Source organism: Gymnogyps californianus, chromosome 12, assembly GCF_018139145.2.
Source record: "Gymnogyps californianus isolate 813 chromosome 12, ASM1813914v2, whole genome shotgun sequence".
NCBI lineage: Eukaryota > Metazoa > Chordata > Aves > Accipitriformes > Cathartidae > Gymnogyps > Gymnogyps californianus.
Window position 1 is genome coordinate 86,213 of NC_059482.1, and position 15,877 is coordinate 102,089.

Below are 15,877 nucleotides of genomic sequence, written 5' to 3' on the forward strand. Positions count from 1 at the left end.
GGACTGTGAGAACTCCCAGGGGAACAACTATTCTTGGTTTTGAAAGCTAGAAGACAGAATTATTTCAGCTGAAAAATAAATGGATTCACATAGTCCCAGAAATGGATCCCCATATGCAAACACAGGAGTTTTTATTTTCAACTATAGCTGGTTTATTCCATTTTCCCATTGTACAGTAAGTGAACACAATCATTTCCCCAACATTGCCACCAAGACTGGATGCCCAGGCACAGCAATGGAGCAAAAGAAAAACTGGGCTTGAAACCTCAACCATTCCAAAAAACGGATCTTTCCAGAAACCAATGTCTGGTCATCCTTGCATCTCTCCTGGCATTACATATCCTGGGTGGCAGCATGACAAATAATATTTTCTTTATTCAGCTTCCATTTATATCTCCTCTTCCTTTGCAGTGCAATTGCTCCATGTGGCTTCACTAGTACTTAGCTGTAGTCTGTGAGGGGTTTGAGCTCTGCTATCTGGTCCCGCTCCTTTAGCATCCTGTTTGCTCCAGCCTGTACATACTTCCTGTTTCACATAAACCATGGACTTAATTTGGAAAACAGACTTGCATTACTTCAGCCTGCATTGTGGCTGAGCCTCCAGGGGCCTTGAAGGGTGACCTTGTGCTCCTGAGAAAGCTCTCACGAGTGCAGTCGGGTTTCCCGTGTTACTTGTCCTTGCTTAGCACATCCACACACGCACTCTTACACACATACGCATGCACTTCTGTCCTCTTTTGCTCTAGTAAACAGTTCTCCACTCTGCAGCCTTCAGAGAGTAGGTGCAGAGAGCAGCTTTTCTGCCTTCAGAATCTGTTATTCAGAGGAGTTCTGGGCAAACAAAAGGTCCAGCGACATATTTTTTTGCTGTTCTTCAGACTGAACGAGCTGGTAGCCCAGCAAGTCCATCGCATCCTTGCACACATTTTGCACTTTTTCTATTTTCTGGAAGGCAAGGGTCTTCCTCCAGGCCTGGGATACTCTCAGTGCATCTCTGGACCCAATATCAAAGGCCTGTGCTCCTTGCCCCTTCCCATGGGTGATGTTGTGCACCCACTTCTGGAGTTCTGGTGTGAAATGGAGTTCTGCAAACCTGTACATCTGAGCAGCCCTTGCTAGAGGGTCTCTGACAATGTCTTCATAGCGAACGAGCAAGTAGCGGTCTTTCAGGAAGCTGGGAATGGCCTGACTGCCTGCCTTGTAAATCTCAACGTGGCTTTTGCAGATTACTTGCATTGTGTTGTAGGGCCCCATTTCTCCCTTTGTCCTCTGGGACCCAACAACAATATTACTGTCACGTTCCAGGTCTGCCATTGTATTCTCTCGGGACCTGAACACAGCCCGAGGATCACGTACCAAGTGAATGATTTTGAGGTTCAGGGACGGATCAGTCAGAAGGGGGTAGAGAACTTTCAGGTCAAAGAACCGAACCTCCTTGATGGCAACATGGCTGTAGGTTTTACAAGCTTCCTCCACCTTGCTGAATGGGTACTTGCCACAGATCGTTCTGCAGTTGCCTGCAGTGATTATGTCACTGCGACTGAATGAGTCACAGGCAGGGGGGGAGCACAAGGCTCGGCTTGTCTCCCACTTAAATAAATCAGACTTTTTCTTCTGGCTAGACATGTAAGCATCAAACACAGACATGTCACACAGAAAGACCGACCTGACTAGGTCCCGCACTGCCATGTGTAAGACTTTGGCACTGTTCTGGTACATCTTAACCCACACATGCCATGCCGGCTCCATCAGGTAGAAGACGCTGGGGTGCTGGCTGAAGATTTGTCCAGTGAAGGAAGATCCTGACCGCCAGGAGGAGAGAATGAGGATGTGGACTGGAGAAGGTTTTTCTTCCATGGGGGCATTGTTGCTGCAGGGTAGGAAACGGACGTGGATCAGAAGGAAGGACAGAACTGCCAGAATCAGGAGCACCTGCACCCTTCTAGACTTCATCATGGTTGCAAGGGACCTGCAGAGACAGAGCAAGTTCAGCATCACAGGATCATGAAGCAGGCAGGATGAGGTGCATCAGGCTCCTGCCGATCCCTCTGCAGGCTCAGGGTTTTGGAAAGCTGCCACGCTACCAGTGATGCTGTGACAACCACAGCACAAGGTGTCTTTGGAAAGGACATAAATACTGCAGGGCTGAAAGTTTTCATAACAAAACCACTGTTTGTCAGTAAGCCATTCTAACGCAGTCTTAGAAGATCACTGAAAAGCTGCTCTGCACTTTTATCAAAGTTTAAGAGTTAGTTCAGTGTATTGAAATACGTCAGTACACACAAATGTGTACTTAGTGTACACAATCCCTGCAGACATGATCCCAGCAATTTTTATGGAGGAAAGATGGAACAAGCAGTTTTTGTGGAGAATTCAACAGTTCCACATTGTTACTTTTAAGCTCCTGCTCTGACCACCGTTTACAATTATTTTTATGCCAGAATGCCGTAAAAATACAACATAGGTTTCCATTTCTTTTCCTTATATTCTTTCTGGAATTTCAGGAAACATTTATTTTCATCACAGGCAAAAACCCACATACCAAAAGAAGTCCTTTGGCACTGTAATAAATCCAAGCACAACAATATCTCCTCCACAATCAGAGCATCACAGGCAATTTTGCTAGAAAGGCCCGCAAGGGTTTATCTCATCCATCTTTGTGTAGGCAGGCTTACCTACAACTAACCCCTTTCTTAGCCTAACTCCTTTTTAAAGACTGTTTCCTGCTATCCCTCCCTCCAACCCCACTCATCCTGTAGGTCTTTTATGAGAAGAGGTACAACACAATGTGTTAGTCCAACTCAAAGGTCTGCCCAAAGCTGGCTCCTTGTTTCTGGCACTAAACCTCTATTCTGCCTGTTGAGGATGACTTCATTATTGGAAAACGTCCATTGTGCTGTCTGGGGACAATTCATAGCCTGAGTACTGGCTGGCACAGGAATCTGCAGGAAGTACGCCATCAGGGATGGGATCCGAGGCAGAAAGGATTCACTTAATTTTAAAAAAGTAGATTAAAGCATGCTCTGCCAACTGCTCCTCTCTTGCGCGCTCTCCTCCTCTCCCCCAGCCATGCCTGATTGTGCCTTGAACATAGGCGGCTGCCCCTGGGGACAGGCTCCTCAGACAGCACAGAAGTCCACACAGTATGGTGTGCTCCCCTGTCACCACGTGCCAGGCTGGCAGTTTAGCTGTGCCGCAGTGGAGACAGGCCTCTCCAGCCAGTGCAACTACTTTACATTTCGCAAGGTGAACTAAAATTAAAAAACCTGACTGTTCTCAGTCACGGTCAGTCCTTCCAGGGGCTTCCACAGCCAGAGAGCATAAAGAGAGCAGGGCCTTCAGGGCTGCAGGGCAAGCTGGAAGTCCTCCTGGACAGAGCAGCACTGGAGCCCACGTCCTTACAGCTTTGTACACTGCTTTTGTGCAGCCCACGATTGCACTCAATTCAGGCAGCCATGCCCACGCAGAGCAGCTGCCTCCCTCCTAAAGCAGCAGAGATATAAAGTGTGCCCCAACTGGCCACAATGCTGACACTGCTTCCCATGTGCTTACCACGTTATCTTCTGGGTCCGTGGTAATGCGTGAGTGTCCCCAGTCAAAGTTTCCCTAACCTCCTCCTTATGCCCTGCCTCAGTTTCCCTCCACAGTGAAGCTTTCAGACTAATTCGCATGGAGGTGCCTCCTCCCATGATTTCAGTTCCTGTAGCACTGATGTTTAGATTTCCAGGTACAGTCACTCCTGCTAACCAACTAGGAACAGTACTCATCTTTCCCTCCAGCATATATGCATAAATTGGCTTGTTCACCTAATCTACCTGCTGTGCATTTCTTTTGAGCTTACGGTTCATAAGGCAGCAATTATAATTTCTCAGAGCCAGGACAATACCCAGCCCAATGGGTAAGCCTGGTTGTTGCCAATAAGTGCTACCACAATATGAATTTTATTTTAGTAATGTCTTGCAAGGATGGGGCTGTGCATTTAGTGAGGGACCACATGCTTCTGGTCTCCTGGACAAGAAGCCCACTGATTTTTTTGGTTATACAAATGGACTGTAGTGTTCCACTCTGACAAGAAGCTGATTGGAACCAAGCCTAGAAAGACCTGCAAACAAAGACTGTTGTAAAAATAAGTCATATATCAGCTTCCTCCTTGCAAATGAATACAGCAGTGTTTACCAAAAGCCCTGGCTTCCAAACGAACTTTGATGATACCACTTCCATCTGGCACCATTAATATCGTTACTCTAACTCCAGACAGAGTTCCTGGACTATAGCCAGAAGCTCTTAATTGAGAAAAACTCTGTTGAGCAGACATGAACACTGGCATTAAGATACCCAGGCAGATTTAAAAATCACAGAAATCATCATTTCTCTGGAAACTTGTGTGTGAGTAGTCTGAGTGTATTAGGTCTGGCTGAGACGGAGACGGAGTTAATTTTCCCCACAGCAGCCCTCATAGTGCTGTGCTCTGTACTGGTAGCTAGAAAGGTGTTGATAACACACCACTGTTTTGGCTGCTGCTGAGCAGTGCTCCCACAGCATCAAGGCTGTCTCTCCAACATTGCCCGCCCCCCCCCCCCCCCCAGTAGGCTGGGGGTGGGCAAGATCTTGGGAGGGGACACAGCTAGGACAGCTGACCCCAACTGACCAAAGGGATATTCCATGCCATATGACATCTGCTCAGCAATAAAAGCTAGGAGAAGGAGGAGGAAGGGGGGGCATTCATTATTTATGTTTGTCTTCCAGAGCAACCGCTACGCGTACCGAAGCCCGGCTTCCCGGGAAGTGGCCAGACATCGCCTGCTGATGGGAAGCGGAGAATAAAATCTTTTGTTTTCCTTTGCTTTCGCATGTGACCTTTGCTTTTGCTTTGTTAAACTGTCCTTATCTCGACCCACAAGCCTTTCATTTTATTTTCTCTCCCCTGCCCAGTTGAGAAGGGGGAGCGATAAGAGCAGCTTTGGTGGGCACCTGGCATCCAGCCAGGGTCAACCCACCACACTGAGTCAAAGAGAACGGATTCAGGTTTTTTGGGAAGCAAGGGTGTGCTTTTATCTTGAATCAAACCAGGGCGGGACAGCTGGATTTTTTAGACATTTCACAGAGTATGCAGACCATCCCTGTGACTGCTCTTGGTAGGAACGCCCTCACGTGAGGCCACAGCCTCAACAGCTTCTTCATGCTTATACAAGAAGTAGTGATGATTGTTGCCCGACCAGTCTGTCCCACAGGGAGGGGAAAAGGACTGAAATGGGTTGTACGTGCCTGGTGAAGTGGAATAGAGGAGCAGTAAAGAGTGGTAGAGTTTCTATCAGACATTTCCTAATATGAGAGAAATACTAATTACATAACCTTATTTTTCACCACTGTATCTCTCGATCACGGCATCTGGGATGTTTCTAAAGTAAGGTCTTAAGCTTAACCACATTTTCCCTACAGCAAACATCCAGAGTCACAAGTGATTCGGTTCATTTCATATTGCAAAAGTGAAATATGAAGTCCTCACAGAGCTGCAGAGTAAAGATCACCCCAGAATGATTGAGACAATCTCAGCTGCAGAACAAAAAAAGGCATGCTTACTGTCTGCTGGCAGAGAGATGAGCCAGGATTTGGCTGAGAGCACAAAGAACAGGAAGAATCTCAAGGCACTAAGGATGAAGAACAGAAACTACCGAAAAATACGACAATCCAGTGTCACCATGTTAGTCTCCCACAACGCACGTACAAGAATGCAGAGAACTGGGATCTGCCTGTCTGAGCAGCTAGAGTCTCCAAAACCACGAAGAGTTTTAAGCTTTTCCAGAAACACACAGGGGCCTTGGAAAAGCTTGATCCTGGCAAAGAGCGAGCATTACAGAAAGCAGCACGCAGCCCCAGGGAGACATACCCACCAAACACACTCTGAGCATGGGCGGCATGTCCTCAGAGTACAGGTTTGTTGAACCTGCGTGTGTCTGGGGCGGGGGTGACAGCACAGCCCAAAATACCTCGTGCTATGCAGACTGTGGCTGCGTGCTCTGCAAGTCTGGGGGAGCTCTCCAGACCTGTACCCATCCCTCACTGCTGTAGCGGCAGTAGTGTAGCAAAGAGGATCTGGTGCCATGTCAGCCCCAGATACTGGTCTTTGATGGCACTGATGGTTGCTCATAGTTTTATCAAATCCTTCTTCAATTTGGCCTGATCAGCTTCTGCAGAATTAGAAGTAGCATCTGCCCATTCAGAGGAGAACAGATTGCGTGACTGTCACTAGTGGGAAATGCTGAGAAGGGGCACTGAGAAGACAGTCTGGAGAAGCAGGAACTACCCTCTAAGCCAGACCAACAGCTTCTGGCTGCAGGAGGAATCATGTAGCAATTTACTGGCATCCGTATGTTTACAGTGTTTTACAAAAATTATCTCCCAGTTCAGGCTGCTGAGCATGAGCAGTGAATGCAGTTCTGGGCACCAGAGCATCCACACCAGATACCAAGAAATGGTTGAAAATCTCACCTTAACAAGTCCTCTTGAAGCACCATCAGACCTGGTTCAAGCAAAGTTGCCCTCACACACGTACACTGCTGTGGTACACACTCCTCCAGGCAGCCACACTAGCAGCTGTGCATTCATGTGCTGGCACTCTGCCTTCATGCCGGGCTCTCATACACACATGTACTCAGCTCTTACTTATACCTGTGCCTGCTCCCTCCTGTCCCCTTCATTTGAGTATGTCCCAGCTCTAAGACTGACTACTCTACAGTGCCCGCCTACTTTGACCAGCCTTAAACTAGAAAACTCCACCCTGCACTAAGCACCAAAGCATGGGAATGGCAGTTTCTTGCAGAGGCATGAATGACCAAACACTGATAGTAAAGGAGAAGGGCCAGGAAATTCATGAAGGAGACCAAGAGGTGCTTTTATGTTAAGTGCCATTGCACGCCCCAAAAGAGACTGCTCTCCGTAAAAGGAGGAACAGGGATGTCTGCGGAGTGTCAGAGCGAAGGACAAACAGGAACCCTTGTTGCACAAAGGACCAGCTTGCCCACCAGGAGTGCAGAGATAGGGCATATTTGCCTACCATTGCTCTGGCTGCTTGCCATGTTGTCAGCAGATGCAGATTCACATTAAGTCTTTTTGACTCTTTTCTGTCTGTGCCTTGCTTGAGTTAAGCATTTGGAGGCTGGGAAAGAAAATTGTGTGAAAGGAGAAGCTGTGAAAGGAGCAGCTGGACTTGGCCTGTTAATGATTCACAAGGGTGCTGGAGCTGCAATGGGGCTGTGCCAGGTAAGGTAGCGAAGCAGAGCAGCGCTGGGTTCAAGAGAAACGCATGGTATTCTGTGACCATGCAGAGAGAATTGCTTTGGGTCATTCCTATTCCAGGTCTCATTGTTTCTGTCACACCGTCTGGAGAGGTGTAGACCTTCTCTCGATGATGTCCCCTGTATCCAAGGATCTCACTGAGCTGCTCTGAGGGCAAGTGGAGTATAGAGACAGCAGAAGCAAAAAATCTGGGCAAGGCTGGTCCTTCCAGCAGGAGGGACAACCTGAATGGGGCAGGTCATGTTCCCTTTCACTTGCTGCACTGCAAACACAGATGGTCAAGCTCTGGTAATCCTGGGCTGGGAAACAAGGTGAGAAGCTGGCAGTGGTCCAGGTAGGGCCCTGCAGAGAGAACCATGCAATGTTCTGTGCAACCTGGATTTCAGCTACGTGTTCCTATGCCCTGCACTGGCACCATTTGTGGGAAGGATTTACCTGTATGTCATTAAATGTTACAAAGCTGTTGTAAAGCCACTTGAGTCAACACCACTTGAGTGGCTGTTCCTGAAGCCTTATTGCTCCCTGACCAACAGTTGCATGAACGGAGATGTATCAAAACTCCTGTTCCTCCTGTATGTAGTTTGCCCAAGACATGCTGGTCTTTTGGCACGGATATTCAGGCTTCATGACAGCACGGAACACTGCTGTACGGTCCTCTAGTCCCAGGGCCAAGCAGATTTTTTCATTTGCACAGATCCCATGTTCTAACTACTTGGCTGAGCTTTGCAGAAGGCAGCCTCTGTGGCATGAGCAGTTGCACAGAGCAGGAGAATGTACTTGTCTTTGGAGACAAGGCTTGGGAGGGCACACTGTTTGGCACACTGCATTTCCTGAGGCCTGCACATTCTGCATTTCCTTAGACCTGCACATTGTGGAAAGTGAAGGAGGAATCCTCTGGCTCCTGAACAATGGACATAATTCTCCCTGTATGTCTGATTCATAGGCTGTATGAAGCAAAGCAGAAGCATATGGCAGTCAGCCTTTGCTTAATGGCAGTCAGCCCCATATCACCTGGCCTTGTACACCTTGGTTCCACCTCACACAATGGCTCATCACGTTTCTGCTTTCTACCCTCCTTCCATGATTAAAGGTGTTTTCTGGGGGCTCGGAGACTAGTGAGTCCTGTGAACTGCCCATGCAGCCAGACTTTCCATTTCCTATACCCTGAAGAAGCAAGCAATGTGTGCTGTGCTCCCCAGCACACGTACACAGAGCACACCTGACCCAGTGCAGCAGCAACAAGAGTAGGCTGAGGAGTGATGGCAGAGGTATGGACTAGAGGTAACTCCTCAGTGCTGACACTGGAGAAGACTCCCTCCCTGAAGGCATGTCTTTGATAGTCTGATGAGAGAAACAGGCATACCTAGAGCAGTAGAACCAGCTCAGCTGAAAGGTTTGACCAACCCCATGCCCTGTCTTCTGCCATCATCAAGAGCAGATGCCCAGGGAAGAGAACAAGAAGGACATTTCCTCCCTAGGTGCTCTCCTGGCCTGCAGCGGGCTCTGGAGTACGATTCACCTCTCTGAACGTAGGTGTCCAAAATAAGCTAGTAAGTGATGCCTTAGAAGTCCCTGTTTCTTTCTGCTGGCTGTGACAAGAGTGGGGGGTGATGTTTGTGAGTAGACATCTGCACTGAAGCTGTCTAAAATCAGTTGAGATCAAGCTTGTCTTTGCATGTCACAGCACCTAGGGTTTTTTCCTATTCACTCGTCCAATCATATTTTGAACTCACAGATACTTTTGCCATCAACAGTATTCCCTGACAATGAGAATATGTTGGGCTGCATGTTGTGAGAACTACTTCCCTCTGTTTTGAACCTGTCATATAAAAACTGTATTTGGTAATACCACCATTTTTTTTTTTTATCAAGAGAGACAATGAGTAATTTCTCCCTATTCACAGTCTTTAAGCGATACAGGATTTTAGCATCTGCTCTTATATGCCCTGTAGAACACAACTTGTCTTATGCCAGGTTGATATCTAAAGCAGCTCATGGGAATCATGCTGCGGAAGCCTCTGTCTCTTTCCACTGATTGCAAAAGGAGCCCACACAACTAAGTCAGAGGAGGAATATTAACCCTGGAGTCATCTGTCACATGCAAGACAGATCACAACCCTGTGCAACATACAAAGGGACTCAGACTGATGAAAGGCCTTCATACGTTCTGCATCCTTCTCCCCTCTTCTTCAATACGTCAACTTGCCTGTCTCACGAGCCCTGCCCTTGGGAGCACCCTCCTTTGGAGACAGCAATGTTTATTCACTGGCAGGATTCCAGGCAGAGATGAGAGGGGCATGCTCTTCTAAAATTTGAAGGGAAGTTTGCTATCTTGCAACATCCTGTCTGGCTCAGATCACAACTTTGACCTTAGAAAAACATTTAGACTCTCAAACACAAGGACTGATATGCTGTCACTTTTTCTTGCCTTCCTGGCAGAAAGGCAGATTTAGGAGAGTCTCTCCTAAGAGAGACTCCTAAGACTTTACAAGTCTCTCGTGTTTGTTAATATTTATCTAGAGGGATCAGTTAGTTCCTGGTGTCACAATACACCTGAAAGAGGCGTGTGATGGGATGCCTCACATTTCCTGCATCCCAAAGGTATGACATCGAGGAGCTGCCATAAGAGTCAATGCGGTGACTATGCAATGGTGAATGCTTGCCACAGAAAGAGATCTCCCTTTCAAAGCAGAGGGACTTTAAGTGTTTTCTAGCTGGCACCACTAAAGCTGTACAGAAAAGATGGAAGTTTATGGCTCTGCAAGATTGAGTGTGACAGAAAGCTACAATGTGGCTACTCACACAAGGGCCATGCATGATCTGTACTGATCACTGATTTTGAGTACTGCTGCATTTTTGTGTTTTGAAATGCACAGGGAAAACCTTGCTCCTTGCAGAAAAAAAAATTGACAGTAATCTTCAAAAAAAAAAAAAAAAAGAAGTCTGTATGTCAATTGCTCATCACTTTCATAGGGATGAAGGCAACAGAGCAGAACTCTGGCTTTCGGAAAAAGTTTTTTTGGCAAGGATGCTGTATACGGTCACTCTGGTTGCTTTAGAAATCATCATTCATAGAGGATGAAAAGGAAATGCAGCAGTCAGGCAAGCATCAGAATGCATAGGAGCAGAGGTGCAATGTCTGTGCTAAATTCCAGTCAGAGCAAGTTCCTCCTGAGCCAGAGCAGATCTTGCCCCATGTGGTTTCCAGAACAAGGAAAGATGAGACAAATGACTGATATGATGTCCTATATGAGACATCTCTCCAAGGGCAGGCTGCTGTGCTCCTGCACTCATGTTGCTATGGCCTTTCCCTTGTGTTTGAGATAAGTTTTAAAGTTATATTTTGATTTAGAAGCAATTTGAGATAAATAGACGTGTCTGAATTGGCACAGGAGGACCCAAAATTGCAATAGGCAAGAGTAAGGATGGTGGCTGGCTCCCTCCCTCCCCGACCCTGCTTGCAGTTGCAGTATCTCTGTAAATAGTTCTTTTACAAAAGAACTAAGTTACCCTTACAAGCAAGGAACTTTTCTATTGTCATTCAGCAAATGCTCTATGAAACACACAGGAGCAGAGAGATTGGTAAGACAAACAGCAAAGAAGAGAGTGTGATTAACACATAAAGCCAATAGCTAGAAACTGCAAATTTGCAAAACACATGTTATAGATAAACTGGGTAACTGAATTTCCATGTGAAAACCTTTACATGTATGGAAACAAAACCTGAGGTTATGCATAGGTTAAAAATATTCTTCAGAGGAAGAAACTATTTTTTCCACTTTCACTATGGGAAAGGAGGCAAAAAGCTCCCAAACAAACAGTGGAGCATAGAATATCGAAGCAAATGAAAAAGTTTGTTTCCTGAGTGTCCCTGCACAAAATTAAGTGGCAGAAAGATAAAAATATAATCGTTTTCACAAAAAACAGCAGCAGAAGTGGTAATTAATGCCTCTGTTAAAGACAGCATTTATATATCACTCTGGAGATGGTACAGCTTTCCAAATTAAAGAGATCTTTGTGCGCATACTGTTTAATGTCTTTATCAATGACATGGGCAATAGGACAGAGTGCACCCTTGACAAGTTTGCAGACAATAGAGGGTTGCCTTCCCCTCTCTTATGGGAGACTGCATCTGGAATACTAGGTCCAGTAAAAGACAGACATTGGTTTAGTAGAGTGAGCCCAGAAGAGGCCACAAAACTGGTCAGGGGTGGGCACACAAGATGCACAAGAGGAGGTTGAGGAGGTGGGATCTGTTTAGCTGGGAGAAGACAAAAGGAAGGCCTTATTGCTGTTTGACACTACCTAACAGGAGGGCGCAGAGAGGCTGGAGCCAGACACTTTTCAGAGCTGCACAGGCACAGGATGAGAGACTCAGTATAAGAAGAAAATTTTTCACAATGAGGGGGGGTCAAATCCTGGAACAGGAGACCAGACAGGCTGTAGGATCTCCGTTCTTGGAGATATTAAAACTCAGCTGGACAAGGCCACTGCTCTAATGAACCCTGTTGTAAATAGGGGGTTGGACAACAAAGCTCCAGCGGTCCCTTTCAACCAAAATCACTCAACGATTTTGTGATTTCAGATGGCAGTAGCAAGACTTGAGTGAAATGGATCTTGCCTTAGAGAGATGCATTCAAAGAGAAGGACAGCTGAACAGTTTCGGAAAGGAACAAAACACTGCAAAACATGTATGCAGACTCGAGGACTCCAGTATGCAGTGAAGACAAATGAGCTGTAAATGCAGCCATCAGGAACTAGAGAGTGATATGTGGTAGGCAGCAGGAAAGTCATAATGAAACATGCTCAACCTCCAGGCAACACAGCATAGTTTTTAACGGAACCATTTTGCCCTAGTTCTGTAGAAAGAAAAGAAAGAAAATAGAACCAATGTATGTTGCTACTGAGGATGTAGCAGTTCGGACGAGCAGAAGACATTCAGGTAGATCACAAGGCATTGGCAAGTACCACGAAATCACCATTGCTGAGTGCAAACAACTATTCCCCTTGTTCCAGAGTTGAACATGAAGGTACATTATAGTCTAGGGAAGTTACAAGTCTTATCCACATGCTAGTATTTGTGCTCCTCACTTCACCTGACCTTTGTTTCTCTCTCCATAATTTAAACTGATCCAGTTTGTGTTCACATGATTGGAGGTTATTTTCCATGACTCTCTTCTACAAGATGATGACTGCTTGCCAAAACAATTTTAAAGTAGTGTCGCTTCTTATTAGCTCACTAATTCAGTGAACAAATCTCCCCATCACATCAGGAACAATTGATTCTTCTTATTATTAGTAATGTTAGTTTTCCAGTCTCTACCTGAAAAGCTGATAGTCTTCCATAATCACACAGTCCCTTATTGTATTTATTATTCTAATACCATGCAGATCTGTGTATGTAATCACACAGAGCCAATAAGACCCTTTCCATCATGCTTTCTTCTAAGTTCTCTACAAAGAGATTTTCAGACAAGCAATTGTGTCTTTTACCCCCATCATTACTTACTTGTCACATGACTTTTACTTGTGTTTCTACCCTTCATGAACAATGCATGTCCTTAAATACATATGTTCCATTCATGATTGCCAATCTATGGCAGTCCATAAGTTTCCCCCACTCTACGACCAGCATCAGGAGTTGCAGTTCCTCTATTTTACTGCTGATTCCTTGCATTAGTAAACAAACATCTTGGCCATATCTGCCTGACATGATTCCATTTCCTGGCTGGTCTCCAATAGCACCTACCTTTCCATTACTTGAGTTAATATTACTATTTTCTCCTTACTACCAACCCGTGTACTAACTGCCTTTTTGTTTTCTTAAAGAATGACGTAAAAAGGTATTCTACCATGGCTGGACAAGTAAGACAGCTCTGCCCTAGAGCTGCCTGTTCAATAGCAGGAAGTAGGGATCTGTAACCCAGGAAGAACCTTACTGGACCATATTCCCATGTCTTACAAAATAGTGCAATGGCAACACTCATTTATTGGATTCATAGTACTATAGTGCTCTAACATCTCAAGTGGTGGGAAAATGGGAAAACAGGAGAGAAAGAAAGAAGCTTATGTAAATAAGGCTCTAAGAATGAGGTCACATAATACTTTACCAACACATTACAGAAAAGAGAAAAATAGTAAGAAAAAAAAATATTCAGCTTTTGAATTCATTTCACTGGTCAGCTTCTGCCTTCTTTACATACGTAGGCAGTCTAAACCCGGAAATCAGCACATGCACTGAAGCCTGGTGTAGAACAGCTAGTCTAGAGCTGAGAGGAACAACAGCAATAAGCAGAGCTGAAGCACGCATAGTCCACATAATGCACTAGAGTGCAGAAGACCCTATGCTAGCACCAACTACTTCTGTCAGGCATCCAGAAAATAAGTCATTCAGACCTATTGACAGCACCTGTTTGCTCTGGCAAGGCTTCAGGGAACACTGACCCAAGTCAAATAAGCTAATGGAAATCAATACGTGACAAAGCAAAGGGCTGGTATAGGTCTGGGCTCCCAGCACTGAGAGCCCATGCCAGACAGCCAAACCTGGAGGAAGATCCAGGGCTTCTGCCCCTCAGAAGGCTTCCCCAGTGCTGGGATCGCAGGCTGAAGGCCAATATAGAAGATATAACCCCAGCCTTGTTCTGACCCGTTGTTAACCTTAGCTAGCCATCTTTTAGGTGCCTTCCAGGAACCCTGCTGACGCTGTGTCTTTCATGGCTGTCCTGTCAATAGCAAGACTTTGCCCATGCTGAGCCTTCCTTCTCCTCCAGAGCTCCTCTACCCTCTCGCAATCTGGTTTGCAAAATCCCTCCCAGCCACCTCAAGAAGGTGTTGTCTCCCAGCCCACTGCTGCTGCCTCCTCTTACATCCACAGCGTCTCCCTGGCCAATTCTCCTTGTGGAAGCCTGTCTGTGCCTCCCTTTGCCATGCACCAAGCATTTCCTTCCTCCAGCCCTCATGGGTAATGCCACCAGAGCAGGTCAGCTCATCTGGCCTCTGACAGGCCTGCACAGCCTGGGAAAATGAGGCTATGTGCCAGCCCTCATGTACAAAGAACCTTTGCACAGACACCTTCCCCTGGGGTCCTCCTCCCCCTCCCGCTCCCGCTCCCATGCGATGCTCGAGCCTCACCTGAGCTCCCCGGCAGGCTGGGCCCTGGTTCACCAGGGCCTCCCCAGTCATCCCCAGACTGCCTCCCTGCAACCGTCCTGGGTCCAGCTCAGGGCAGACCACGTCTTCCCACTGCAGGTGTACAGAGTGGCTCCACGCTGGTGGAGAGCAGGCCGGTTCAGACAAGCTCTCATGGCCAAGGGCCATGGCCCCATGGCAGGAAGACACTTGGAGACTGTTCGGGGCTGCAGCCCCACTGTGGGACAGCCAGGGCTGCTGGAAGAGAGAATATGGAAGGCCAGGGCCAGGGGCTGGGCTGCATGCAGGTTCCTGAGGCACCTGTGGGAGCTGACGGCCTCATTGCTGGCAGGTGTGATTTGGCCCAGCCCACTCACGGTGCCAGTTTGCCCTGCTGGCTTGGGCCCTGCTGCCAGCCCCGTTGGAAGCTGAGGACTTGTACGTTTCACCTTCGTTTGCCCATCAGCTGAGAAGTTTCTTCCTTTGCCAAGGAAAGCAGTAGGCACGAGGTTGCCTCGCTGCCTAGGTCCCCGTGTCTGGGGTAGGTCACCGTCCCCCTAAACATGGCCAGTCCAGACAGTGCAGAGAGGAGCAGAAGCACACTGCAAGCCTGCTCCAGGGTATACAGCTGGTGCTCCCCAGCTAAGACAGGGAGGATGGCTGTGGATCAGCCATAAAGGCACTGAGGGAGTTCTACCAAAGCCCTGCAGACCTTGTCCGAGCATCTGAGGAAGAGCAGCTCCAGACCTGCGTCTTCACTTCTTCCTTGGTCTCAGTGCTGAAGGGGCTTTCTTTGGCACAAAGCACCTCTGAACGCCAGCTTAGGCTAGTTTGTATGGCTGGCAGGGTGCTCTAGGCTACACCCACACTATGACACAAAGCATCTGTGAGTATAATGCCTGAAAAATGATACTAGCACTTTGTGGTTTAATGCTAGTTTGCTATTGCAGCAGAGAAAACCTAGGTGTGGTCAAAAGGCAGCGTTATGTTTGCAAAAGATGGCAATAGAGGATGTGGCCTTGAGAAATCTAAATATCTTGAGATTTATGAGCTATGTATGTGCTTCTGTCTCTGGCTCTCTCAGCATCCCTGGCCAAATGCTGCTGGGCTAAGAAGAAACAGAATGGTGTTAATCATTGCAGAATATTTGCATGTTAACAGACATCTCTGAGCAGACTCTGAAAGGAAAGCGGCCCATGAAGGGAGAGCGGTCTGAAAGGAGCAGCTTTCTCTAAAAACAGGATCTGTTAATTAGTAATGGGAATTAAAGCTACAGAACCCAAGATATGTGGAGAAGAGTTCAAGGAGAGAGATGAAACTTGACAGCTGTAGTAGATGCAAGACAGCATAACAATGCAGCAACGTCATGCTGTAAAGGTCTCCTGGCCCAACAGACCCCTCACACACCATCCTACTTATTATTTGTCAATGCTTTTGTGCTGGTTTTGGCTGG

The 15,877-nt window shown here is 46.9% G+C and overlaps 1 protein-coding gene across 1 annotated transcript; it reads right to left on the reverse strand.

Annotated features, from left to right (window-relative positions):
* Positions 1-136: 136 nt before the first annotated feature.
* On the reverse strand, positions 137-14,605 carry LOC127021168 (carbohydrate sulfotransferase 4-like). Its single transcript, XM_050904110.1, has 2 exons — positions 14,428-14,605; positions 137-1,969 (listed from the first exon to the last, which is right to left on the reverse strand). Exon 2 carries the CDS (start codon positions 1,954-1,956, stop codon positions 817-819), a length of 1,140 nt encoding a protein of 379 aa, XP_050760067.1. The 5' UTR covers positions 1,957-1,969; positions 14,428-14,605; the 3' UTR covers positions 137-816.
* Between the last annotated feature and the right edge of the window lie 1,272 nt (positions 14,606-15,877).

Bases quoted from the DNA above. Each gene is read 5' to 3' on its own strand.
- LOC127021168 (XM_050904110.1), bottom strand. From the start codon at position 1,956: ATGATGAAGTCTAGAAGGGTGCAGGTGCTCCTGATTCTGGCAGTTCTG.